The sequence below is a fragment of the Quercus lobata genome, chromosome 9 (genome assembly GCF_001633185.2).
Source record: "Quercus lobata isolate SW786 chromosome 9, ValleyOak3.0 Primary Assembly, whole genome shotgun sequence".
Lineage (NCBI taxonomy): Eukaryota > Viridiplantae > Streptophyta > Magnoliopsida > Fagales > Fagaceae > Quercus > Quercus lobata.
Window position 1 is genome coordinate 17,241,226 of NC_044912.1, and position 26,812 is coordinate 17,268,037.

Here is a 26,812-nt window from a genome sequence, read left to right on the forward strand (position 1 = left end):
CTACCATCACACTCCTTTCACAAGCTTCTTTACCATCTCAGTACTGGTCTTTTGCTATCCAAACTACTGTGAGTCTTATTAATCTTCTTTCCATTGCTACTCTTGGTCTTTTATCACCTTGGTACAAACTGTATGGTCATCATCCAGATTTAACTTACCTCAAGGTGTTTGGTTGTACTTGCTATCCCTTACTTAGGCCTTACACACATCACGAGTTAGAAAAACAGGACCAAATAATGTCTTTTCCTTGGTTATTCCACTGTTTCCAAAGGATATTTGTGCCTAAACTTAACTACTAATCATTTGTACACTTCTAGACATGTTCTATTCAATGAATCTAAGTTTCCCTTCATGTCTTTTACTACCTCTAAGTCTGCTACTGATGTTTCTCAACCTTCTCATGATATTTGGTTGTCAAACCTTCTCTATCTGCACTCTACCAATCAACCTTCTGTTTTAGGTCCTTATATACCTTTTGCTACTATTCTTCTAGATAGCTCACCCACTATTTCTCCCACTCCTATGCCTCAAGTCCAAACTGTCACCTTTAATGCTCCTCCCAATCCTATACCACATGTTAATGATGCTTCTTTCCTCTCATCCGACTTACCTACACCTCCCATTCAACCTCCATCCACTGTTTCCCACAATACCATTTTAACAGACCACATCCCCATACCAACAGATATTGCTATCCCTACCTTACCTCCTGTCACCAATACTCATCCCATGACAACAAGATCCAAGAATGGTATTACTAAGCCTAAACTATGTTTCAAAGCCATACTTGATTACACATACACTAAACCCCCATCCTATAAAATAGCCTCCCAATATCCTCAATGGACTAAAGCTATGGATGATGAATTTGCTGCATTACAAAGGCAACAGACTTGGTCTTTAGTTCATGCTAAACTTGGTGTTAATTTGGTTGGCTGCAAATGGGTATACAAACTGAAATTGCATAGTGATGGCACCATTGCTAGATATAAAGCAAGATTGGTTGCCAAAGGTTTTCATCAGCAAGTTGGGTTTGATTATACTAAGACTTTTAATCCAATAGTTAAACCAGCAACAATCAAATTGATCTTGGCTATAGCTGTGAGTTTCAGTTGGCCTCTTAGACAATTGGATATTTCAAATGCCTTTCTTCATGGCATTCTCAAAGAGGAGGTGTATATGCAACAACCACCTAGTTATGTTGATTCTAAATTTCCCCAGCATGTTTGCAGGTTGCATAAGTCTCTCTATGGCCTCAAATAGGCTCTTAGAGCTTGGTTTGAGCATTTTACCTCTCAGCTTCTTCATCTTGGCTTCACTGCTTCATTGGTAGATTCGTCTCTCTTTATTTATCACAATTCTCACACCACTATCTATCTACTTGTCCATGTGGATGATATTATTATTATAGGGAATAATCCTCCTTAGACTTCACATCTGGTTGCAGCTCTCAGCCATTCTTTTGAATTGAAAGATCTTGGTGTTATTTCCTATTTCCTTGGAATCCATATTGTACCTACTAAGTTTAGTCTCACTCTATGTCAATCTAAGTATGCCTCAGATATTCTCCACAGATTTCACATGGAGAATGCTAAGCCAACTAAGACCCCTTCCTGCTTTTCCAATAGACTTACTCCTTACACTGGCACTTGCTTATTTGATCCATCTGAATACAGGAGTATGGTTGGGGCTTTACAGTACCTGACTTTCACCCGCTCTAATTTGGCATTTAGTGTCCATCAATTGTGCTAATTTATGCAACACCCCACGACTACCCATTTGGAGGCTGCCAACCGTGTTCTACGCTATGTCAGAGGCACTTTACATTTTGGCATACATCTTTCTCTAGGTCCTCTTACTCTCTCAGCCTTTTCAGACGCAAATTGGGCTGGAGACCCCCCTGATAGGAAGTCTATAACTAGATTGTTGGTCTTCCTTGGCTCTAATCCAGAAGCAATCCACAGTTTCTCATTCTTCCACTGAGGCCAAATATCGTGCTTTGGCCTCAACAACTGCTGAATTGTCCTGGCTTCGTACCTTGTTCAAGGAGCTTCGTTTGTATCTTTATCACATTCCAGTCCTTCGATGTGATAACATCTATGCTATTGCCTTAGCTTCCAATCCTATTTTTCATTCCAAGACTAAGCACATTCAAGTTGATTATCACTTTGTCAGAGAGAAGGTTATTAGGCGTGATTTGGGGATCAAATTGATCTATGGGAAAGATAATTATGCTGATATTCTCACTAAGCCCTTACCTGGGCCTCCTTTCTTGTTTCTTCATGGCAAACTGAGGGGGGATGTTGAGACTAAGGCTAAACCTCAGGCCACTGCTAAGCTAAAATTGCTAACCAACTCTACATCAGCAAATAGCAACGGTTAGTTAACGGCTAGTTTTTCAAACACCAAAAACAGAGTATCTATACGACACCGTTTTGGATTAATAAGCCTATGCCACGCTGTCATTCTTGGAGGCTTAGAGTTAGTTAAATTTAGGCGGGACAGTTAGTTTCTATTGAGTTTAACTGTTTCGCTAATTTAGTGGGATTAGTCATGTGATTTAAGGAACTGTAATTATACAGTTATGAGGTCAATCAGTTGTATATATTGAACCATTTGTACTTTGTATTGATTAAGCAAGCATTTCTTCTAGAATTCTCTTTCTTTCTTTCACTCTCAGTTCTTCTTTTCTTCTTTTCTTGTTGATCTCTGTAAATCTGATTCACTTGATTCACTTGCAAGCTCAAGCTTTGCTTAGTTTTTCTTCAAACAGGAATGTTAAAATTTAAAGAGTAGAATGTAATTTGTGAAACTATAAAGTTTATTTGCAGCTAATTTTTCCTATATTTTTCAATTTGTTATCAAATAAGATAGAATTCAGTTTATGCTCTCAATTCAAACGAAATGAAGGAAACCCCTTTGGAGCTGAAATTTATTGACCAAGTGTTTTATGATGAGTGTATTTTCATGTTAGAGCACGTCAAATTGGCTGCTTGAACAATGTATTTAGTTGTCAAAAAAAAAAAAAAAACAATTAAGCCTTTTTGTATCTTTTGCCAATTATTTAATTTCTTTTATATTTATAGTAGATTTCTTGTACTAGGTGTCATGAAATGAAAAGAACCATAATAGAATTTCACGGCATTAGAACACATTTTTATAGTAACAATACAAAACTATCACCCCAATTCACAAACACCAAATAATACACAAGGAGGTCATTCCCTTAAGGAATAGTGACAGTAGGTTAGGAACATAGTTCCCAAGTACTGTGATCTAACATTTTTTCATGTCTAACGTCAGGCAATCATGTATAATTAGAGAAAGTATCTTTAGGTATTAGATATATCATACGTGTATTTTCTCTCATAACGCGTGTCCTACATAACTGTGGGGCCAACCCAACGTGATTAGAATGACACATATATCTAATCTAATATATAAGATAATTATTGGTATTATAAGAGAAGGTATCTAATATATATGCATCTTTCTCCCAAAGTGAAATGTTTTTACCATCCCTAACTTCGTGAATTAAACAAAAGCTCAAAAAATTTCCTCCATTAGCAGCAGGAGCAATCTAAAGGCTCAAGTCCGAGGAAAAGGCTTCATATTTTTTTGAATTTGTAAAATTTAATTTAAACCATAAAATAGATTTTATCAGTTACGGGATCCTAATTTATTCCACTTCTTAAAGCTATGCCAACTGCTTTTAGGAGTTTTTATTTTTTTTGGGGGGTGGGGAGGGGTGGCCAAGTACCTACTGGTTTTCATTGGCTCAACTGTCTATTATTCTCATCCTTAGTTTTTCTCGGGGGTAGTTTCGTTCAAAAGTTTGCACGATCATTTGATTATACATGTGAAACTTCGTAATACTGCAGCAGAATAAAAAATAAGAATGGAAGTATTATGTCCTGGCCATATCTTACCCAAAGAGGTGACATATATAATCAACAAACCTCCAAGAAGAGGTAAAATGGTCAAGAAGACGAAGTTACAAAATATTGGTAAGTCTTACATTTGTACATGAGCATAACATAATATTAAACTAACTAATGCATCCCGACCTAGCGCTCATCCCCAACTATGCAGTTTAAAGTGTCGACAAATTCGTGCCACGCACCACAAAAGTTTCTCCAAGTGCATTGAAGGAGATCTGTGCTTGTTATCTCCACTTACCAAATTGAATGCCTTAACCCAAGACCATTGCATGTTAATATAAGGCCTTTGTAACGGTTGAGATATTCCTGCAGCCAACAAATGAAAAATTACAAGGTGAATAAGAAAAAAATGAAGGAAAACTAACATTTAGTAGAGCAGGGAAAGAGGAGTAACACTTACAATTATATTATAATCATAGACGTAAAGCATCCCTTTCTTGTCATATTCTATTCTTTTGACAGGATCACTCAGGACTGTTGGATAAAATGAAAAACGCTTGTTAAACACGAAGAAATTGTTACACATTACTGACTACTGCTTAAATTATTCTTTTGCTGTTAACTAATTCTATGAAATGAGCATAATGTGCTGAGAAAAGAAGAGAAGTGAAGAATTAATATTAGCTGCTGATGTATGCTCTCAACACAGCCTTTGACATCCATATAACTATTCATTCACTATTCAGTCAAGTAAAGGACCCTATCTTGTGGCACAATCAAACCGTGGAATAAGACATGTTACATGGGGACTGAGAGGTCAAGGAATAGCATCTAAGTGGACTTCTTCATAGACAGACAGACGTGAATGTTGTCCCTATATAATAAAGATTTTTTATAAGGGAAAAATGGAATTATACAATACCTTGGACCAAGATAAACTTGAAGGCCCAACATTGATTATTTTGGTTGCAGATATTCTGTTCCACCATAATATACTTTCTAGGGTACTATTTACTATCAGATTACAAGTGATTGGATCACTCCCACCAGTTCCTACCTCAACCACATCCCTCTTCACCTTCTCGTTTTCTGTATAAAACCTTAAACACGCATCATCTTGATCCTAACATAATCATTAATTTCTACAACCTTGTTTTAGGGATAGTGATGGGGTTAGACCATCCTAAACTCTACTTGCAACTTCAAGCCTCCATCCATATCCACCTCATAATGAATCTGAGTGACTCTGTCGTGCTTGGTTGCTAATCTTATTGAGTTTTGTCTTCCTTTTTTTTTTGGTTGGGGGAACCTGTTGCTGTTTTGAGTTGAACCCAAGACTTGATACTCACCCTTTGCTTCTCACAAGGAGGGGTGCCATTAGAAGAATTGGGTCATTGGCCTATTGAGTTACTGAATAATATGAGAAGATACAGAGTACAGCAGCAACCTCTTTCCCAAATAAGTAATCACTCTTTTATTTCACTAGAAACAATTACTGGTAAAAATTTTCATAATGGATACAAAACCTTAGGGAAATGAAGAGGGTTGTTATAGAAACACTAAAGCAGGACATTCAGAAGATTCCAAGACACATTGTACTAGGAACCACTTCCCCATAAGGCACTTTCTAGAAAACCTGTTTGGCAAAGGGATGAGTCTATTTATATGGGGAGTGTATTGGAAAAATTAAGGAAATACCTAGAACACTCACAAGAATTGACAAGGCAATGCACAAGAAAGGTCTGTGACACATATTTTGCAATGAAATCATGTTCCTCCAATTAGTTCTCTTGCCATTTCTCCACTCATTCTTTTGTATTTCCCATGTCTCTCTCTCAATGCTTCTCAATTACATGAAATTTTCACACATTTCAAATCAGATACTTCCCAGAAAACTTACACTTAGCAGCTCAAAAGTTCATACAATATACGTGAAACAATACACGGGTTGAGTCAAAGTTTGGACCAAGCAGCAATTTGATCTTTTTACACAAGAAAATCAATAGGCTCTGGAAATTTTCTGTTAATTTGACAAAGACAACATTTGTCACTTCAAGAAAATAACACCAATCCATTAAAGTACAGTATCAAATTAACAGAAGAATCTACACCCCCGAGCATGCCTCTTAATCCACAAATCTTACACCCTTGCTGAACAGTAATCACAAGAAGGCCCCTTTAATGAGACCTTTGCAGTCTCCACCATTGTGGAAATCCATTTATACATACATCTTAATTCTTAAATTCATGTGTCAATACCACAATTAGAACCCAAAATCCTTAAAATAATTCATTTTCTTCTTCCCAAAACACACCATGATCTTTTTTTTGATAGATAATAAGAGTTTTATTGATGAAAAAGAACAATGTGTTTACGATTGTAAACACACTGCCCTTGAAACAGATACAGTCAAATCATAAGGAAAGACTAATAGAGTTAAGGAACACACCAATTTTAGCAATAACAAATATTGATACATTGATCAGCTATATCATATAAAAAAACAAAAACAAAAAAAAAAAAACCTTACCTATTCTCTCACACATTAGACTCAAGAAAAAACTCAGCCACAAAACATGTAGGATTTAATTCACAAACTCGTAACTAGTTATATATTCCACAAGATTCGTTAGACTTAAAGGTTAAAGATGTTGCTGGCTTTGGTGGTTGGGATTGGTCCCTCATTCCTTTTGAGCTTCCCCCTGATATTAAAGCTGAAATACAAGGAATCCCCACCCCCGTTATCGCAAGAGGAGGTGATAACTTGGCTTGGAAACAATCGTCATCAGGTGCCTTTGATTTGAGGAGTGCATACACTCTAGCTACAAGCTCCTCGGAGGTGCACTCCTTCCCTGGGAGGTGGATTTGGAAGCCCCATACACTTCCAAAAATACAAATGTTTGTTTGGAAGTGTATGCACAGCAGTATTGGAGTAAAAAATTGCCTTGCTTGGAGAGGTATAGCGTTAGACACCACCTGTCCTTTGTGCTACAGATAGGTAGAAACGATTACCCATGCTCTCTGTGACTGTCATGTGATTAAAAATATCTGGTTTCAACTGGGAATCCAAGCTGCAAACAGCACCTTCTTTACCCAAGATATCAGGGAGTGGATAGGAAAGGGCAGGTTGCTAAAGACCCTCCTTGGGATATCATGTTTCTCTTTGCCATCTGGTTAATTTGGAATCAGCGAAACCATTTAGTGTTCAAGAACAACAGTCCTAATCCGAGAATTACAAAGGAAATTGCCAGACAAGTGACGGAGTTCTTTCATTGTGCTGACTGATTTAAGAATCCCAAAATCATGATTACCAGGCAAGTTCATTGGGAGAAACCTGATCCGGGATGGATGAAACTTAACACGGATGGAGCTTCCAATTCTTCGCTGGGCATAGCAGGGGGAGGGGGTTTGCTAAGGGATGACACAGGAAATTGGGTCATGGGTTTTGCCAGGAAAATTGGGAAGGCAGATAGCTTCTTGGCTGAGCTTTGGGCACTCAGGGACGGGTTGTTGTTGTGCCAACAAATGAATTTGACTGCTATTGTTATAGAACTAGATTCTAAAGCCATAGTTGATGCGTTTACTAACCCGACCTACTCTAACTCCATTGTTTCTACCCTCTTTGATGATTGTAGGCAATTGGTCACTAGTTTTTCCCAGCACCGCATCAGGCATGTCTACCATGAGGCTAATAGCTGTGCGGATCGCTTAGCAAATTTAGGATGTTCTCAAGTTTTAGACTTTGTTTTGTTTTCTAGTCCACCTATGGACCTTTTGAATGTGTTTGAGGCTGATAGCCAAGGGTTGTACTCTAACAGGCATTGTCCTGAACCTCTATCTTCTTCCTAGTTTTTAATGCATATTCCTCTTTACCAAAAAATAAAAGCACCAACCAGCTCACAAGTCAGAACCTCCTCTGAACAACACATCCACTCCACTCACTCAACTTCGAAATTCTTATGAGATTAAAAATGCATCTACACAGAGATTTTATTCCCAAACAAATACACTGTTACAATTTACAACAACAACCAAGCTTAGTCCCAAAATTTTTGGGATTGGCCATGGATCCTCAACAAACGTATTTGTAGCAGTGACTAAATTTTACACCATCCATCAAACTACCACAACCCTACTTTTTTGGGGGCTTAAGACCGGCTCTAAACAAAATATACGACACTAAACACATACACAAGCAGTTAAGTAGCTTATCTTCTTTACTCACTAAAAACACTTATGGTTCAACAGCAAAAAAATCAAATCGAAAGCCTTAGTACAATGTCTATGCTACAAATTATGCCATCACACAATGCACCAAAACAAACACATAAATACTTTGTAATATTGATATATTTACTAACCAATAAAAAATAAATAAAAAAACTGACCCTGATATGCCTCATTTATATCTTGAAATCTGGAAGTGGAACTGTCCTGGTCTTTTTGCTTATCCGGGTGCCATTTCTTCAGGCACAAAATTACAGAGTAATTTATTAGTAAAATCATAATAACATTTCAATAATAATAATAATATAAATAAATTTTTTTTTTTTTTTTAAACGACAATTTACTAAAAATACAAACCAGAGCTAGGCGGATATAATTGGACCGAATGGTATCGTCCGTAGCATCATAATCCACCTCCAATATCTTATAGTAATCCTATCAAATAAAATAAACGAGAAAAATTAAATAAATAAATAAAAACAAAAACAAAAACAAACAAAACAAAACAAATAGTTTAGAGTACCTTGGGTTTAGACAAGGCAGAGAGGAAATCGAAATTAAGGTGGGAGTCTTGGTGTCGGTCGGATTGTTCGTGGTCGGTGTTTACGTTGTCGTCCCACTCGTCCCACATCATGTTTTTTTTTAGTATGAATTTCAACTAAAAACAGGCAACCAAAAATCTTAAAAGAATCGTAACAACTAAAAACGCAGAAATTCGAAGTTGGGATTTTGATTTTGATGGATAATCCTCTGTGGTGGTTCTGTCTCCGGTGTCCTTGTGTTGTGTGTATATTCTAGATAAACCCTCCCTCTTAAAAATCTAACCAAACGCTAAAGATTTTCCTATTAAAAAAATAAATAAATAAATAAAATAAAAAGGTAGAATACTACTTATTTTTTGGGTTAATAAACTAGACATTTTATTTTAAAAGATTTATAACCCAAGATAATAGATAATAAATATGATTAGTATTATGTCAAAAATATATATAAATAAAATTTCAATTACTTTCTTTTTTTGTTATGAGTTGATAAATTAATTTGTTGGATTTATGTAATAAAATTTGGAGGACTTTTACTAGTAATATTACTCTTCTAAAATTTCAGATGGATACTTTGATTGACTGGGATTATTTTTAAGTGATAAAACATGAAAAGGAAAATAATATAAAAGTTATTAGGGAGGACAGGTGTTTTGTTTTATAGTGATGAAGTCGTGAAATTTAATCGATGTGACTTTGAGTTTCTCTTAATCACCAAGTTCAATCCAAACTAAAAAAATAAACTAAATATATAATAATTCTGTGAGAGATATACAATCATAATATTAGTTTATGCATGGCGTAAGGTCTTACGAATCACATAGACCAACTTGTGTATAAACACAAAGGAAGAAAGTCAAGCACACAAAGGAAGAAAGATGATTAAAAACCACTTAAAGAATAAAAAGATATCTTTTATAGGTTTCTTTTAAACGCTTGCATACGATTAATATTGTTGATTGAATAATTTGTTGTGTAGTTTATAAGCTTAATTTCTATCACTGTGGACAATATAAGAGACTGACTTTTACATAGGATTTCTTCTTACAATAACTTGGTACATGTAGGATAAGGAGACTACATACATTTGAGAAAATAATCAAATACTCAAAAAAGTCTAGACATCTTGGTTGAAAAAAAAAATACTGACTTTTAGAATCTCGCAATACATATAATATTTGTTAGAGTAAAATATTTTACACCCTTTAAATTTGAGATTGTTTCTAAATAGATCAATTAACTTTAAAATTTGCAATTCACACCCTCAAGTATTAGAACAATGTCAATCTAACCCTTTGATCGGAATCTGTCAAAACTTCAATGTTAACCTACAATGAAACAACGTATTCTTCACACAAAAGTAGTAAATATGAAAATTTATAAAAACATAAAACTCATCACCCTTCTCTTCTCCTCCCCCCTTCCCCTTTTTATTTTCTGTTCATTGCTTCTAACTCCAAGCTCACCATCTACCACAAACTTGCGCTTCAAGAAGACTATTATCCACGTTATCTAATCCAAATCCTCAATCACCAAAACAATCCTCCGAATGTCCAGATTGATGAAGAGATGAATTGAAGTAGTGATGTAAAGTTTGAGGACTCGTTGAAAGTGGCATACTACAAGACAACAGTGGAGTGTGCAGTTAAATACTTGATGTGTAATCCAAATAGGCACGATTAGTACTTTAACAATGTGATTAGGTCTTCATCTCATTAGTTTGTTGTCAACGTAACGACTGGATATATGTATATGTTTTTTCATTCCCTTTCTTTACTTTTTTGTTATGTAAGTTTTAAAGATACCCAATACTCAATGTTTTACAATTTTTAAAAGTTCAGAAATAGATTTAGAAGCAATCCTAAACTTAAAAGAGTGTAAATTTTTATTTTTTTATTAAGAGAAAGCAAAAGCTAGGGAAAAACAATATGCATATTAAATTGTGATGGCCATTTTTAATATCGTGTGGACTATTAGCCTACATACCAAATATTAAACTAATCTTTTTTATAAAAAAAAAAAATATAAATTCTACATCACACGAGAACTTTGTACTTGTAAAGTAACCATCATGCCAAAAATGCGCAATGACATATTAAACTAATTAGAACACAATTTTTGATACAACTCCATGGCAAATTTATGAGTGAAAGAAAAAAAAGTGATGGGTCCATATCTCCACAACTCATAACTTTTCACATGGCAATTCGTAGCAAAAATTGAGTAAGTTTTTATGGTTTTAGTGTCCCTTTTGTTACAAATGTAGTAAAGTATACTTGTACTTGAGGAAATAGTGAGGAAATATTTTTTTTTTTTTAAGTAAGATTTTTAAAAACTATACATAAAAACCAAGTTTATAACCTCCAATCAAAAAGACATTTACTGTTTTTTATTTCCTTACTACACTTCCGTTGCTCTCTTTTGCAGGATGTTATTTTACACAAAATAATAATAATAATTATTGTAAAATAGTTTATAACTTTAATATTTTTCATAAGTTTATTTATCTTGGGCGCTTTTATAGGTTTCTTTTGATTTATAGAGCCCTATTTTCTTCGATGCCATGAGTAGATCCGACCCAAACCAAAATCCAGTACTGGGTCTTTTGTTGCACTCGCTTTCAGACCACAATGAATATAAAAAGGATAAAATGTAAAACACAGAATCAAACTAGCAAAAACTAAATTGATCGCTAATACAGTAAAATTATTATTCTTCGGCCCACCCATATTAATAGTGATTCATTTCCAGTCTTCTTAGGTTGCGTTTGAATTGGGCATTTTTTGCCCAATCCTACTTGCGTTGGGCATTTTTTGCCCAATCCTACTTGCGTTTTTCCAAAACGTTTTTTTTTTTTTTTCACGTAACCGCAAACTTTAACTTTTCAAATTTTTTTAACCAATCACAACACATCATATACTGTTTATAAACCCACAAATTTTACTTTTCAACAATTTTTTCATTAAAATAAGTCCTATAATACTATTTACACATTTAAAAATTATTTCACTACAATATTTTTCAATTATATCCAAACGAACCCTTAGTAAACTTTTGAACTTAATTGGTGGGGTGCGCCAGGCCCGTGCAATAGTGCAACACATGGGCGACGCTTAAGATCCCCAATAGCAAGCTATTGTGGTGGGCTCTTCCCCTCAAGAAATAAATTTAATATCGTGTGACCCGATGGGCCACATATCAGATATTAAACTGATAAGAACAGATACTACACTTGATCTTAGCCAAAAGGCCGAGAAAGGTATGCTTATTTATGCTCCTCACTTCTCCTTTTATTTCCCTGCTTCGCCTCCCACTTACTCGTTTTTACGCGATGTGGGATTCGTGCTTGAGACCAATAAATACAATGGCAGGCGCAGGACAGGAGCGCTTATTTGGCCGTATAAGGTTCTCTATGCGTGACTTTTTTATTATTTTATTATGCTTGTAGTAGTTTAAACTTTAAAGAACATGGTGAGAATTCAATTAATAAAATGTAAAACTATTTTAGTCCTTGAATTGGAAAATAAAACAACCCGAAAACCACTCTACAAATTGTATGTGTTGTTACAAGCCAGCAACCACCCCATAAGATACTATAGAAAACAAATGCAATCATTATACTTTTTGCTTCAATTCTTGAGCAACTTGGTGGAAATTTTGTGAGTTAATTTCATGCTAATCCATTTAGTTTTTTAACTTCATTGTTGTATAGTTTTTTAAAGCCTTAGGGCCCATTTGGTAAGGTTGTAGTAACGTTGTTTGTATTTCTTGATAATACATGTGAGTAAAAAAGCGTGTGAAAACACATGTAATGTTGTTTAAATACTGAAAACTGTTGCTCAAAATACCATACCAAACGAGCCCTTATTTTTTCTAAGTACAACTATATTTTAACTAGAGGTGTCAATATTTGACATGAGTTGCAAATACGACACGAACACGACACATGTTTCTACAGGTTAGGGAAATGAGTGATCAACTTGCGTGACCCGCAATTCATACATTTAATACGCCAATTTATATGTGTTAACGTGAAACGACCAATTTAAAACAATTGTTCAACTCATATAAATATTCATTTTATTTTAGATTTATCAAATACCTTTTATATTGAACCTACATTTTAAAGTTAAAAAGAAAATTGAGGGGGTGTTTGGTATATGTGTTTGAAAACATGTATTTTGTTGTTTGAAAACATGTGTGGAAATACGTATGGGTGAAAAAGTGTGTGAAAATGCGTGTAATTTTGTTAAAAAATTAAAAACATGTGTTTAAACAATTCTACCAAACAGCCCCTCAAAGTAATTAAAAAAATTTAGAAGTGATATAATTGTAAGTTGAAACTTTACGAACCCTAAATCTCTAAACCTTTCATATAAGTATCTAATTTTATTTTATTTTAGATGTACTCACTCTCACAATCTCATGCCCTCCTACTCTCAATTCTCATACCCCAAACCGCTTATTGCTCTCTTTCACTCAATAGTCAATTCACTGCTCTCTCTCTCTCTCTCTCACGTGTTTAGTGATTTCTCATATTTGTGTTTTAATGTGTTATTTATTCGCATTTTGTGAACTATGTAGGTAAAGATGGAGGAAGAAATCAATAAGTAATAACACCAATAACGTGGAAATTTCTCACCCTCTCTTGAATAACTTCAATGGCAGTTTGGACAAAATTTAGAACTAGTTAGCCATTTGCGAATGGGGTGTTGTCTTCTGAAAGTAATTAAAAGCCTCGGACAAGAAAGGATCCAAGGGGCAGAAAACAAGTTAGGAGTCTCTTGTGCCTATCTAAAAGTCAAGAACTTTTGATATCTTGGAGAGGCACACAATGATGAAACCATGAGGTAGTTGTTTTATCTATAAATTAAACATGCAGACCTTTAGATGCAATAGTAACCATTGGTTACGACTATTTAAATAATATGCTTGTTGTAGATAGTCATCTGAGTCATGGTTATTTAACACTCAAATTTGGATCACATCTATTATCGAAAATAATAATAACAAAGGAGTGACAACTTATTTAGATCAATTTATTTTTATCTTAAAAGAAAATGTACAACTTTTTAAAGTGTCATAGTTTTCAAAATAAAAGTATAAAATTGTACTTTTATTTTATAAATAAAATAAACTCGTTTTTCAAAAAAATAAATAAATAAATAAACTCATCCAAATGCACATTAAAGTAGGCTTTGATAAGATTGAAAGTAATAGGTTTTACAGGGGTTATTATTCTCACAAACAGTGGAAAAGTTGGTATCATTGGTAATAGTTGCAAGAAGGGCAGCTGGGAAATGAATCCCATTTTCTTATACCTTAAGTGTCTAAATATGAATGTAGATCTTTTTTGGTTTTAAGCTGTGCTTAACAGACTTCTTAGACTAACAGGTTAAGCATCAAAATATTTTTGTATGCCAAACACTTAACTTAATTGATTAAGAAATGGATATGGCTAACCAAACATGAGCACGTGCAACTTACATTCAAATACATGATCAGCCATTCAATCATTCACCAATACCATGTAGGTGAGTACCTGAGTTATACTATCAAAAAGCACTATGGTTTTGTTCACGTGCTTTAAGTTAAAATAACTGGAATTAAATACTTCGAAAATCTAATTTTCACTTCTTTTACCCAATACTCAATGTTTTAAACATTTTTAAAGTTCAGAAATAGATTTAGAAGCAATCCTAAGCTTAAAAGAGTGTAAATTTTTATCTTTTTTATTAAGAGAAAGCAAAAGTTAAGGAAAAATAATACTATATAACTACCACTTAGATGTTTGTAATATAACTAATGTTAGAGCAAATACATGGCTCTTGAAACCTTTATAATTACAGTTTTTTTTTTGTTTTTTCCATACCATTTCATGGGAGAAGGCATATACACGGTACAAGTTACAAAATATCAGCACCAACTAGACAAAACCAGCAAAAATGAATTGGCACACAGGTTTGTAGGGAATTTAACCAAAAATTCCTAACCTGTGAGAAACAAAACAAATAGAGAAAACACACGTCAAAGAAAATAATCACAAGCACAAGACAATATTTACATGGTTCGGCAATTAGCCTAAGTCCACGGAGTTGCAGGGATTTCACTATTATCAGGGAAAATACAACAGTGCACAAGAACACTCTCAAGAAACCCAAATCCCAATTACACCCTAGCACTCTCTCACAGAAAAATTAAGAATAGAAGCTAACTGCCTCTCTTTTCTCTATTTTCTCTCATGTGGCTTGCTCACTAGGTTAATTGGAATTTTTCTTGAATCAATTCTATTCAATGTAGCCACATATAATAAAGCAATATATATATATATATATATGTTACTTTATAAAAAGTCGGCTGAAGTAGGATTCCTAATACAACTTGTATTAGGTCAATCTATGGCCGGATTGGGCTTTATGGGCTTGTGGCAAATTCAAGCCACACTAACAAATCTCCACCTTGGCTTGAATTGATCAAGCTACACTAGCAAACTCCTCCATCAGCTCCACCTTAGCCCTTAAGGGCTCACAAGCTGCAAACATCAGCCACAATCCTCCATAACACAATCCCTCATCCCTACAACTCATCCTCCTGTCCTCAAGCTAGAAGACCAATTGAAGATACGCACAGCTTCAATTTCTCAATAGTGACACCCTTAGTCAACATGTCTGCCGGGTTCTTAGATCTACAAATCTTCTCAAGTATTGCCAGCTTATCTTCAACAAGATAACGGATAAAGTGGTATTTTGTCTGTATGTGCTTCGACTTTGAATGAAAAGCCGAATTCTTGGCAAGAAAGATTGCACTCTGACTGTCACTGTGTAGAATACCCATCTCCTGCTTCTTACCCAATTCATCTAAGAAACCATGTAGCCAAATCATCTCCTTTCCAGCTTCAGTTGCTGCAACATACTCAGCTTCTGTACTAGACAAAGTAACAATCTTCTGTAGATTTGAAGCCCATGATATAGCTGTACCACCCAGAGTAAAAACAAACCCAGTAGTACTCTTTCTACTATCAATATCACCAGCAAAATCAGCATCTACATAACCCTGCAGTTTCAAACTTGCACCTGTGAAGTAAAGACATGTATCTGATGAACCCTTCAGATATCTCAGAATCCACTTGACTGCCTCCCAATGCTGCTTTCCAGGCCTACTCATGAATCTACTCACAACTCTCACTGCATGTGCAATGTCTGGCCTTGTACACACTATAGCATACATCAAGCTACCAATAGCTGAGGCATAGGGCACCTTACTCATGTGGTCCCTTTCTTCTTCTGTCTTCGGTGATTGTTCTTTGCTTAGTTTGAAATGACTACCCAAGGGTGTGCTTACTGGTTTAACTTCATTCATGTTGAACCTGCTGAGAACTTTCTTCACATACTCTGACTGTGAAAGTTTCAATGTACCATTAGCCTTGTCTCTAATGATTCTCATACCAAGGATTTGTTTTGCAGCTCCCAAATCCTTCATTGCAAACTGTTTGGATAATTGTTTCTTCAGATTATTAATCTCCTCAATGCTAGACCCTGCAATAAGCATATCATCCACATACAACAGTAATATGATGTAAGAATTGTCAAAAAGCTTAACATAGTAACAGTGATCAGCTTCACATCTCTTGAAACCAATTCTGTGCATAAAACTGTCAAATTTCTTGTACCACTATCTAGGAGCTTGTTTTAGGCCATACAAGCTCTTTCTCAGTTTGCAGACTAAATTCTCTTGTCCTTGAGCAATGAACCATTCTGACTGAATCATGTAAAGGTCTTCCTCCAAGTCACCATGAAGGAATGCTGTCTTCACATCTAACTGCTCAAGATATAAGTTTTCTGCAGCCACCATTCCCAGTACTAGTCTGATTGTTGACATCTTCACAACTGGAGAAAATATTTCTGTGTAGTCAATGCCTTCCTTCTGCTGGAACCCTTTAACAACTAATCTGGCCTTGTAACGTTTGCTACCATCATGCTCATTCTTTATTCTGTATACCCATTTGTTGTGCAAAGCCTTCTTTCCTACTGGCAATTCAGTCAGTTCCCATGTCTGATTCCCCAACAAAGAATCCATCTCATCCTTCATGGCTAACTCCCACTTGCTTGAATTCTCATCTTGCAAGACTTCTTCATAACACTCTGGCTCACCACCATCAGTCAACAAGAGATAATTTAAAGTGGGTGAATAACGCTGTGGAGGTCTAATGTTCCTGGAAGATCTGCGAACTTCAGCTACAGGTGTACTCAGATCTACCTGTGAATTTACATTCTCCTTATCTTCTTCACCCCTTTTCTGGACAGTACCTTCAGTCAATTCATCTAAGTTGACAAACTCAGATTTCTTTTGATCTATCCCTGTAACATCTGGCACTACAGTTGACCTGTCCTTGTACATAACCTGTTCATTAAATATCACATTTCTACTTCTGATGATTTTCCTGTTTTGTTCATCCCAAAACCTATAGCCAAATTTCTCATCACCATAGCCAATGAAAAAACATATTTTAGACTTTACATCAAGTTTACTACGAGCATCAGAATCAATATGAACATAGGAAACACAACCAAAAACTTTTAAGTGTGAAAACTTTACCTCTTTACCGCTCCAAACCTCCTCAGGAAGTCTGAACTCCATGGGAACTGAAGGTCCTCTTTTTATCAGGTAAGTTGCAGTGCTAACAGCATCAGCCCAAAAAGTTTTTGGTAGTCCAGCATGCAACCTCATACTCCTAGCATGCTTATTGAGAGTTCTATTCATGCGCTCAGCCACACCATTCTGCTGTGGTGTCCTAGGAATGGTCTTCTCCATCCTAATTCCCTGTGCAGCACAATACTCACTGAACCCTCCATCTATGTACTCTCCTCCATTATCTGACCTCAAACATTTTACTTTCAAACATGTTTCTGTCTCAACCATGGCCTTCCACTTCTTAAAGGTTTCAAATACATCTGATTTATTTTTTAGAAAATAAACTCATACCTTTCTACTTGAGTCATCAATGAAAGTGATGTAGTACCTTGAATCTCCAAGGGATGCAACCGGAGAAGGCCCCCACAAATCAGTGTGTACTAACTCCAATTTTTCAGCCTTCGGTGTCCTACCAGTTTTCAAGAAGCTCACCTTTTTCTACTTTCCTAAGATGTAACTTTCACACATGTCAAAATCAATGGACTTCAATTCTGGTAGTTTTCCTTTTGACAGCAGCATCTTCATCCCTTTCTCACTCATATGACCAAGTCTGCGGTGCCATAGGCTTGTATCAATACTTGCATCAGCAACTGCAATTGTGTCTCTTGGACTTGAGGTCATGTACAGAGTACCAGTTTTCTTTCCACGAGCCAATACCCTAGCTCCCTTTGTAACCTTCCAAGTACCACCAACAAATAGTATTGCATGTCCTTCATCATCAAGTTGTCCAACAAAAATCAGATTCCTCCTCAGGTTAGGAATATGTCGAATCTTTTCCAGTAACCAAACAAACCCATTGGGCAACAATATTCGAACATCTCCCATACCCACAACATCCAAGGCTGAACTATCAGCCAAATACACCTTACCAAAATCACCTGCAACATAATTCTGTATGATTTCTCGGTGTGGAGTGGTATGAAACGAAACTCCTGAATCCAAAACCCAATCATCAAGTGGACTGTCTACCGCAAGAAGTAATGCATCCTGTACCTCTTCTGTTACAGCATTAGCAGAATCATCTTCATTCTTCTTCTTAGGACTTTTGCATTGATTCCTAAAGTGACATGTTTTCCCACAATTCCAACATTGTACTTGTTGGCCTGATCTAGATTTACTTCTGTTCCGATTAGAATTTCTGGATTTTGATCTGCCCCGATTTGAATTTCTGTTATTACCTCTGCCTCTTGTCTCAAGGTTTAGGGCAGAACCAGATCCTGAGGATTCACCTGCATCTCTTCTGCGAATCTCCTCAGCCAGAATTAAATCTCGTATATCATTGTACTTGAGTTTTTCCTTTCCTGTAGAATTGCTTACTGCCATCCTCATTGCCTCCCAACTGTTTGGCAAAGAAGCCAAGACGATCAGAGCACGAATCTCATCATCAAAATCAATTTCTACAGACGACAATTGATTTGTGATAGTATTAAATTCATTCAGATGTTGTGCTACTGATGCATTCTCTGCCATCTTCAGATTGAACAGTTTCTTCATCAAGTGGACTTTATTGTTTGCTGACGGCTTTTCATACATACCAGACAAAGCCTTCATCAAATCTGCTGTGGTCTTCTCCTTTACAACATTGTGTGCAACAGACCTAGACAGAGTTAACCTGATAACTCCTAGTACCTGTCTGTCAAGAAGAGCTCATTCCTCAGCCTTCATAGTCTCAGATTTTTCCCCTAGAAGCGGTAGATGCAACTTCCTCCCATAAAGGTAATCCTCGATTTACATCCTCCAAAATCCAAAGTCTGTGCCATCGAACTTTTCTATTCCAAACGCCTTTCCTGCTTCCTCTGCCATTGCTCTCACTTAAATCTAACCCTAGGCTCTGATACCAGTTGTAGGGAATTTAACCAAAAATTCCTAACCTGTGAGAAACAAAACAAATAGAGAAAACACACGTCAAAGAAAATAATCACAAGCACAAGACAATATTTACGTGGTTCGGCAATTAGCCTACGTCCATGGAGTTGCAGGAATTTCACTATTATCAGGGAAAATACAATAGTGCACAAGAACACTCTCAAGAAACCCAAATCCCAATTACACCCTAGCACTCTCTCACAGAAAAATTAAGAATAGAAGCTGACTGCCTCTCTTTTCTCTATTTTCTCTCATGTGGCTTGCTCACTAGGTTAATTGGAATTTTTCTTGAATCAATTCTATTCAATGTAGCCTCATATAATAAAGCAATATATATATATATATATATGTTACTTTATAAAAAGTCGGCTGAAGTAGGATTCCCAATACAACTTGTATTAGGTCAATCTATGGCCGGATTGGGCTTTATGGGCTTGTGGCAAATTCAAGCCACACTAACAAGGTTGCCAATTTAGCTATAGACCATGACTCTTTAACAACCATATGGGGTACACAAAACACATCACAATGAAAACCAGACTGGGACAAAAAAAAAACTATGACCAACTAGTCTAGTACTATCAAGCCAATTAGATGTTGTTTTCATCTTGAAAGTCTGCATAAAGTTCTTGCTGTTAGTGAGAAGTGAGAAACAAAACATGGTGAAAACCTTGGTCCTGTGCTGCCAGACCAGCTTCAACCACAGCCTCCAACAGTGCCCCAATTGATGTTCTAGCATTGCTACTATTCACTCCAAAAAACACCCTATCTCTTGAATTGTTAGAGGTTCATAAGCAGTGCCATATCTATATGGTCTCCTGCTTCTAGCTCTTGCAAGTTTGATAATTAGTTGCTAGTCCCCTGCTGCAGATTGCCCCTCTGACCTGGTGCATCTGCCTTCTTTGTTTGCTGAGAAGAGTATAACTACAGTTTATTGACTTATATTTTTGCATAAAAAAATAATTAACTTACTAATAATTTCTTTTTAGCAACATAATAATTTTTTTTCTTTCTTTTGACCTAAAAAAATAAACAACATGCAAATTAAATTGTGATGGCCATTTTTAATATCATGTGGACCATCGGCTCACATACCAAATATTAAACTAATTTTTTTAGACAAAATATAAATTATAGTTTAGCCTAATTTAAGTATATATGTTTGTGAAATTTCCTCTTAAAGACTTGAACCCAGACCCTTGCCCCCCACACTCCATGAGAACTTTGTACTTGTGGAGTTACCATCATGCCAAGAGTGCACGGCAGTATATTAAACTAATTAGAACACAATTTTGGTACAACTCAATGGCAATTTATGAGTGAAAGAAAAAAAGTGGTTGGTCCATATTTCCACCACTCATAACTCACCACATGGCAAATCATAGCAAAAATTGAGTAAGTTTTTGTGGCCTTAGTGTCCGTTTATAAACAACTTATTTAATTTTTTTTTTTGTTATAAGAGCATTCACATCAAGAATGCTAAAAAATATAGCATTTAGCATTTCAAAACACTACTTTATCAATTTTAACACCTTACTTTATAATATAACCAACATCAAAGGTTTTATATTTTTTAGCACTTCGTTAAAATATTATTTCTTAAATATTTTATAATTGTAGGTTCCAGTTAACTCAACTAGTAAAGTCTCTGATGGTTGTATAAGAGATCTGGAGTTCAATTCCCGCCTACACCAAAAACTGATTGGTGTCTTGGTTTGATGATAAAGAACAATCATCAGAAGCGGACGTTATAGGTTGAAACTCTCTAAAAAAAAAATTATGTTATAATTATTTATTATTCTTAACCTCATCTATTCCTCCCTCTTTCTTTCTTTCTCTCTCTTTTGTACGTGTATCTTCTTCAAAACAAAAACACCCAACCCACTACCACCAGCCACCACCACTGGCACCCACTGACACAGCCACCACTACCCACAACCTCAACCCCCAATCACAAACAAAAACAAACCCAAAACCAAATCACAATCTCAAAACCAATCACAAACCCAAAATCAAATCACAAACTCAAAACCAATCACAAACCCAAAATCAAATCACAAACTCAAACCCACACCCACTGCCATTTCCACTAGCCACCACGGACACAACAATCACAACCATCATCAACGACGTCAAACCCACCCATACCACAACCAACAAAAACCCACCCATCATACCCAAACCCATGAATTTCACACAACTCAAACCCACGAAACCCAAAACAACCACCACCATTCCACGCCGATGACCCACAAATCTCCATGCTAATAACCCACACCGATCTCCACGTCGATCTCACCTCAACACTAATGCCCACATCGATGCCCTCGCTGGTAAAAAAGTTTCAAGGTTGGGTTCGGTCTCAGGCATGGGAGAAGGGAAGGGAAGGGTTGGGGCTAAGGGAGAACCAACAGAAAACATATGGAAAAGGGGTCGTGTGAGAAAGAGAGAAAGAGGGAGAGGGTTAAGGCTTGTTTGGTACATGTGTTTAAAAACTGAAAATTGTTGTTTTAAAACATTTGTGGAAATACGTGTGGGTGAAAAAGTGTGTGGAAATACGTGTAATGTTGTTTAAAAACTGAAAATTATTGTTTGAAAATACAAACCAACACCCCCTTAAAGGCTGAGGGATTAAAAAAATATTTTTTGGTTTTAAGATTCAGTTACAGTGAGTTGTAATAGATGACAACTCACTATAACGGAATGCAAACAAAGTTTCTCAGAAACTCTTCAAACTTCTCATATATTTCTTTTTTGGGTATGAATTTTGAAAATTTAACCGTTGAATTTCATGTTCCTTATGTTCTTAACATGCATATCAAATTTCGCTCAAATCGGATATTATTTACTATTTGATCAATTAACTTATTTTTTATATACAATTTTAGATTATAAAAATTTGAAATTATAACATTTATTTGATGACGTAGCAATTAATCTTTGATTTTCTTGAAATTTTGTAAGCATTAAGGATGTAATAAGAATATGCAATCTAACGGTTAGATTTTCAAAATTTACACTCAATATAAATATATATGATGAGTTTGTAGGGTTTCTCTCAAAACTAGTTTGGAGAGAAACTTTGTTCATATTTTTGTATATTGGTGCTAAAATTGGCTTTTTAGTATTTTTAGCATGCTTGATAAGAATGCTCTAAATGTGGTAAAGTATAGTTGTACTTTGAAATAATGAGAAATTTTTTTTTTTTTAAAGGGTATATAAAAGTGGAGTTTATAAGCTCTCTTTTCTTTTGCAGGATGTGGGACTATTTCACAAAATAATAATAATAATTATTATAAAATAGTTTATAATTTTAGCATTTATCTATTTATTTTACGCCCTATTTTCTTTGATACCATGAGTAGAGCTGAACGTGATCCAATCCAATCCAGTATTGGGCCTTCTTTAGGACCTGATCGGTCTCTGGGCTCACCACAGTCCAGTCTATATTTCGGTCTTGGGCCTATAAAAGAAAAATTAGTGTAAGTAAATAGTTGGTGAAGAAAAACTGTGAAATAAAATATGACCCGACCCTGTTCTTTTGATATACTCGCTTTCGGCCCAGTATGAATAATGACAAAAATAAAAAACCCAATTGATCGTTAAAATTATTGTGCTTGTGCCTGTCGGCCCAGCCCTATTCAGTGTTATTCATTCAGTTCCGGGTTTCGAATTAATCTTTTAAACTTAATTTGGTGGGGTGCGCCAGGCCCGTGCAAAATAGTGCAACGCAAGCTATTGTGGTGGGATCTCCCACTCTAGAAATAATTTTAATATCGCGTGACCAAATGGGGCCACGTATCAGATATTATCAAGTTTTCAATTTTCAGCAAATAAACAATATCCAGACAGACTCTTAATATTAGCTAAAAAGCCGAAAAAGGTAAGAGTTGCTCCGTACTTCACTTCTTCTTTTATTTCCTTGCTTCGCCTCCCCCTTGCTCTTTTTTACGCGATGTGGGATTCGTTCTTGAGACCAATAAATACAATGGCAGAAGCGCTTATTTGTGGGCGGTACAAGGATCTCTATGCGTGACTTTTTATTATTATTTTATAATGCTTGTTGTAGTTTAAAGAACATGGTGAGAATTCAATTAATAAAATGTAAAACTATTATTAGTCCTTGAATTGGAAAATAAAACAACCCGAAAAGCACTCTACAAATTGTATTTGTTATTACAAGCCAGACGACCACTACATAAAATACTATAGAAAAAAAATGCAATCATTATACTTTTTGCTTCAATTCTTGAGCAACTTAGTGGAAATTTTGTGCTTTAAGTTCATGCTAATCCTTTTAGCTTTTTAATTTCATTGTTGTGTAGTTTTTTAAAGCCTCATTTTTTTTTCTAAGTACAACTATATTTTAATTAGAAGTGTCAATGTTTGACATAATTTGCGAACATGACACAAATACGATATATGTTTTACGGGTTAGGAAAATAAGTGAATCAACCTACGTGACTCTCAATTCACACATTTGATACATTAATTTATATGTGTTAACGCAAAACGACCCATTTAAAACAAATTTTTTAACTCATATAAATATTCATTTTATTTTAGACTTATCAAATACCTTTTATATTGAACCTATATTTTAAAGTTAAAAAGAAAAATGAGTAATTATAAAAACTTATAAGTGATATATGTTGGAAAAATAGCATGAAGTGAATAAGAAATTGATGTTTTCTATGTTCACTTGAAGATGTTATTATTGTTATTAAAAGTGGTAAAAATCATGAGTCTCACATAGGAAAGGAAATAGATAATATATGAGTTTATATGCTCATGAGTTGGACATTGGGTTGAGCTTTTGGCATATGTGGACTGGGCCCACTTGTCCAAATAATAATATTTTATTATTTTAATTTTTGAGTCAGTTAGTCTATGCACAACAATTATTACTGAAATAGAGACGTATAATAATTCATAATCCCTCATTCATGAAAACAACTTTTCAGAAAACAACTCTCAAAGTGATAATATTTTTGTGCATTCATTTTGTGTTAGAGAGAGAGAAAGGGACATTGAGTAGTTTGCAGAGCACGAATGCACGACCTTGTGTGCTTCGTTTTCGTGCTGTAAATCATTTTATCTTGGGAGGCAAATGTCCATGAGTCTCAAAGCACCACAGTGATTGTGTGAGGGACAAAATCTGTTTTAAGGAGATTGTGTCAAGCACAAGACTTAATCTGATTCATTCATCCTTCATACATTTGGTCTGTGAGTTTTTAATTATATGCAGATTTCTTCTTATATATATTCAATATTTGTTTATTACTTTTGTCTATCACATCTATTTGTGTTATTACTTATTCTTAGATCTATGTATTATTCATTTTACTTTATCATAAAAGTAAATTGTTAAAATATATCTAACAATTTTAAATCAGATTTAAAAATATTTTTTAATTTATTTTTGTGATTCACGGTGAAAAGATTTTTGTGATGGTTAAAAACACATTATCGGCAATTGGTTTTAATATGCACAAAATTTTGGCAAAATTGGGTTTGTGTTTATCAGATGTCGTATATATCTATCTGTTAAACTGTGAACTTTGATTTCTTGAAAACGTTGTCCCTATTGGGTAGATTATCTAAAATAATATATTTTCAGTTTTTAAACAACATTACACACATTTTAATGTACATATATTTCAAAAAACCACCAACAATATCATAAAAGTAAATTGTTAAAATATATCTAACAATTTTAAATCAGATTTAAAAATATTTTTTAATTTATTTTTGTGATTCACGGTGAAAAGATTTTTGTGATGGTTAAAAACACATTATCGGCAATTGGTTTTAATATGCACAAAATTTTGGCAAAATTGGGTTTGTGTTTATCAGATGTCGTATATATCTATCTGTTAAACTGTGAACTTTGATTTCTTGAAAACGTTGGCCCTATTGGGTAGATTATCTAAAATAATATATTTTCAGTTTTTAAACAACATTACACACATTTTAATGTACATATATTTCAAAAAACCACCAACAATATTACCCAAACTTCTTTATCAATCCGCCCGTTCATTAAAAAGGAAAGAGCAGCCTTGCTTGGTAGCCCAATCTCAATCCTTAAGTAACGGGCCTTTCCCAGAACCAAAGCCCACCAGGAATTCTGAAAAGCCTCTTGACCAAACGGCCATGAAATCAACTTGGGTTAGGAGAGCCCGTAACATTAATGAAACACATAGTGAATCAATAATGATAGATAGTGAAAAACGTAGGCAGCTTATACAACCCGAAGATGTTCGTCCCTTGAAGCGTCTGGCAGTGAGTAGTGAGGAGGTTCCAAACCTTAACCAAACGGCGGTGGCTGGCAACCAGTCACGTCGATCATCATGAATTGTATAAGTTGGAACTGCCGCGGATTGGGGAGACCACGTGCAGTTCTTGAACTCACTGAGATGGTGAAAAAATACTCCCCTTCAATAATTTTTCTCATGGAAACTAGATCAAAAATTTGTACTCTCAAAAATCTCCGGTCAAAACTGAACGTAGAAAATGTTCACATTGTCCCTCGCCTCAACACAGGGGGCGGTTTAGCTCTGTTCTGGAAGAATGGGATTGACTTGCATATTCTTGATTCTTCTCCTTCTCACATAGATGCAGTAGTCAATCCAGGAGGGGATGACGCTTGGCGGTTCACCGGTTTTTACGGAAACCCGGTAACAGCTAACCGGGAACTCTCTTGGATGCTACTTAAGCATCTTTGCCTCAAAATGGACCTGCCCTGGCTATGCTTAGGTGACTTTAATGAAATCGTTAAGGCAGAAGAAAAAATAGGTGGTGCTCCTCGTAGGGAAAGACAAATGACTAACTTTAGAGCAGCTCTTGATTTTTGTGGTTTTTGTGATTTGGGGTTTGTTGGCTCACCCTATACGTGGTGTAATAATCAATTTGATGGGGTGGTAACTTGGATTAGATTGGATAGGGGAGTAGCTAATACGGCTTGGACACAGCTCTTTCCTTCAGTCAGAGTCCATCACATTGCAGGCTCTCTATCGGATCACTGCCCATTGTGGGTATGCTCGAATGATGAGAATGTTAGATTTTACAAGAGGGGAAGACCTTTCCGCTTTGAGGCAGTTTGGTTGACTGATGACCGTTGCGATGGTGTGATTAAAAATGCTTGGGCTGGTAATACCTTAGAAAATCCAATGGATAGGCTGGTGGGGAAAGTTGATGTTTGTCGTTCCTCGCTCCAAACCTGGAGCAAACTTTCTTTTGGTAACATTCGTAGTCTATTGTATCAAAAGAAAAAGCTGCTGGTCTAAGCTGAAGCATTGTCTATGGCTGGCAGGAACCATGAACAGGTAAAAATCCTCTGCGGCGAGGTCTATGAGCTGATGGTTAAAGAAGATTTCTTATGGCACCAGAGATCGAGAGTGGATTGGCTGAAGGCAGGGGACATGAATACCAGTTATTTTCATAGCCGTGCAAATCAGAGGAATAGAAAAAACTTCATCTCCAAGCTGGTGCTTGAAGACGGCTCAATTATGGAGGATGATCAAGGTATCGGGGAAGCCTTGGTGGGATATTTCGCAAATTTATTTAAAGCTGCCCCTACCTCCAACCTCGACCCTCTTCTT

General features: G+C 35.6%; 2 protein-coding genes and 1 non-coding gene across 3 annotated transcripts; 1 reads left to right on the forward strand and 2 right to left on the reverse strand.

Annotated features, from left to right (window-relative positions):
* Window positions 1-3,821: 3,821 nt before the first annotated feature.
* On the reverse strand, window positions 3,822-8,926 carry LOC115958888 (chaperone protein DnaJ). The gene is made up of 5 exons (XM_031077148.1): window positions 8,633-8,926; window positions 8,467-8,544; window positions 8,271-8,346; window positions 4,342-4,415; window positions 3,822-4,247 (listed from the first exon to the last, which is right to left on the reverse strand). The coding sequence occupies exons 1-5, from the start codon at window positions 8,741-8,743 to the stop codon at window positions 4,176-4,178; spliced, it is 411 nt and encodes a 136-aa protein (XP_030933008.1). The 5' UTR covers window positions 8,744-8,926; the 3' UTR covers window positions 3,822-4,175.
* Window positions 8,927-11,718: 2,792 nt separating this feature from the next.
* LOC115962382 lies at window positions 11,719-11,914 on the reverse strand. The gene has a single exon (XR_004085422.1). It is a non-coding gene; the product is annotated as a U2 spliceosomal RNA (small nuclear RNA).
* A 13,647-nt stretch (window positions 11,915-25,561) lies between these two features.
* Window positions 25,562-26,497, forward strand: LOC115961313. Its single transcript, XM_031080312.1, has one exon. It carries the CDS (start codon window positions 25,562-25,564, stop codon window positions 26,495-26,497), a length of 936 nt encoding a protein of 311 aa, XP_030936172.1.
* Window positions 26,498-26,812: the final 315 nt, after the last annotated feature.

Excerpts from the sequence above, each read along its gene's own strand:
- LOC115961313 (XM_031080312.1), top strand. The coding sequence starts at position 25,562 with ATGAATTGTATAAGTTGGAACTGCCGCGGATTGGGGAGACCACGTGCA.
- LOC115958888 (XM_031077148.1), bottom strand. The coding sequence starts at position 8,743 with ATGATGTGGGACGAGTGGGACGACAACGTAAACACCGACCACGAACAA. Across the intron at positions 4,416-8,270 it reads TATAAATGAGGCATATCAGG|TCCTGAGTGATCCTGTCAAA; the intron begins GTCAGTTTTTTT and ends TTTATCCAACAG. Across the intron at positions 4,248-4,341 it reads TCTATGATTATAATATAATT|GAATATCTCAACCGTTACAA; the intron begins GTAAGTGTTACT and ends TGTTGGCTGCAG.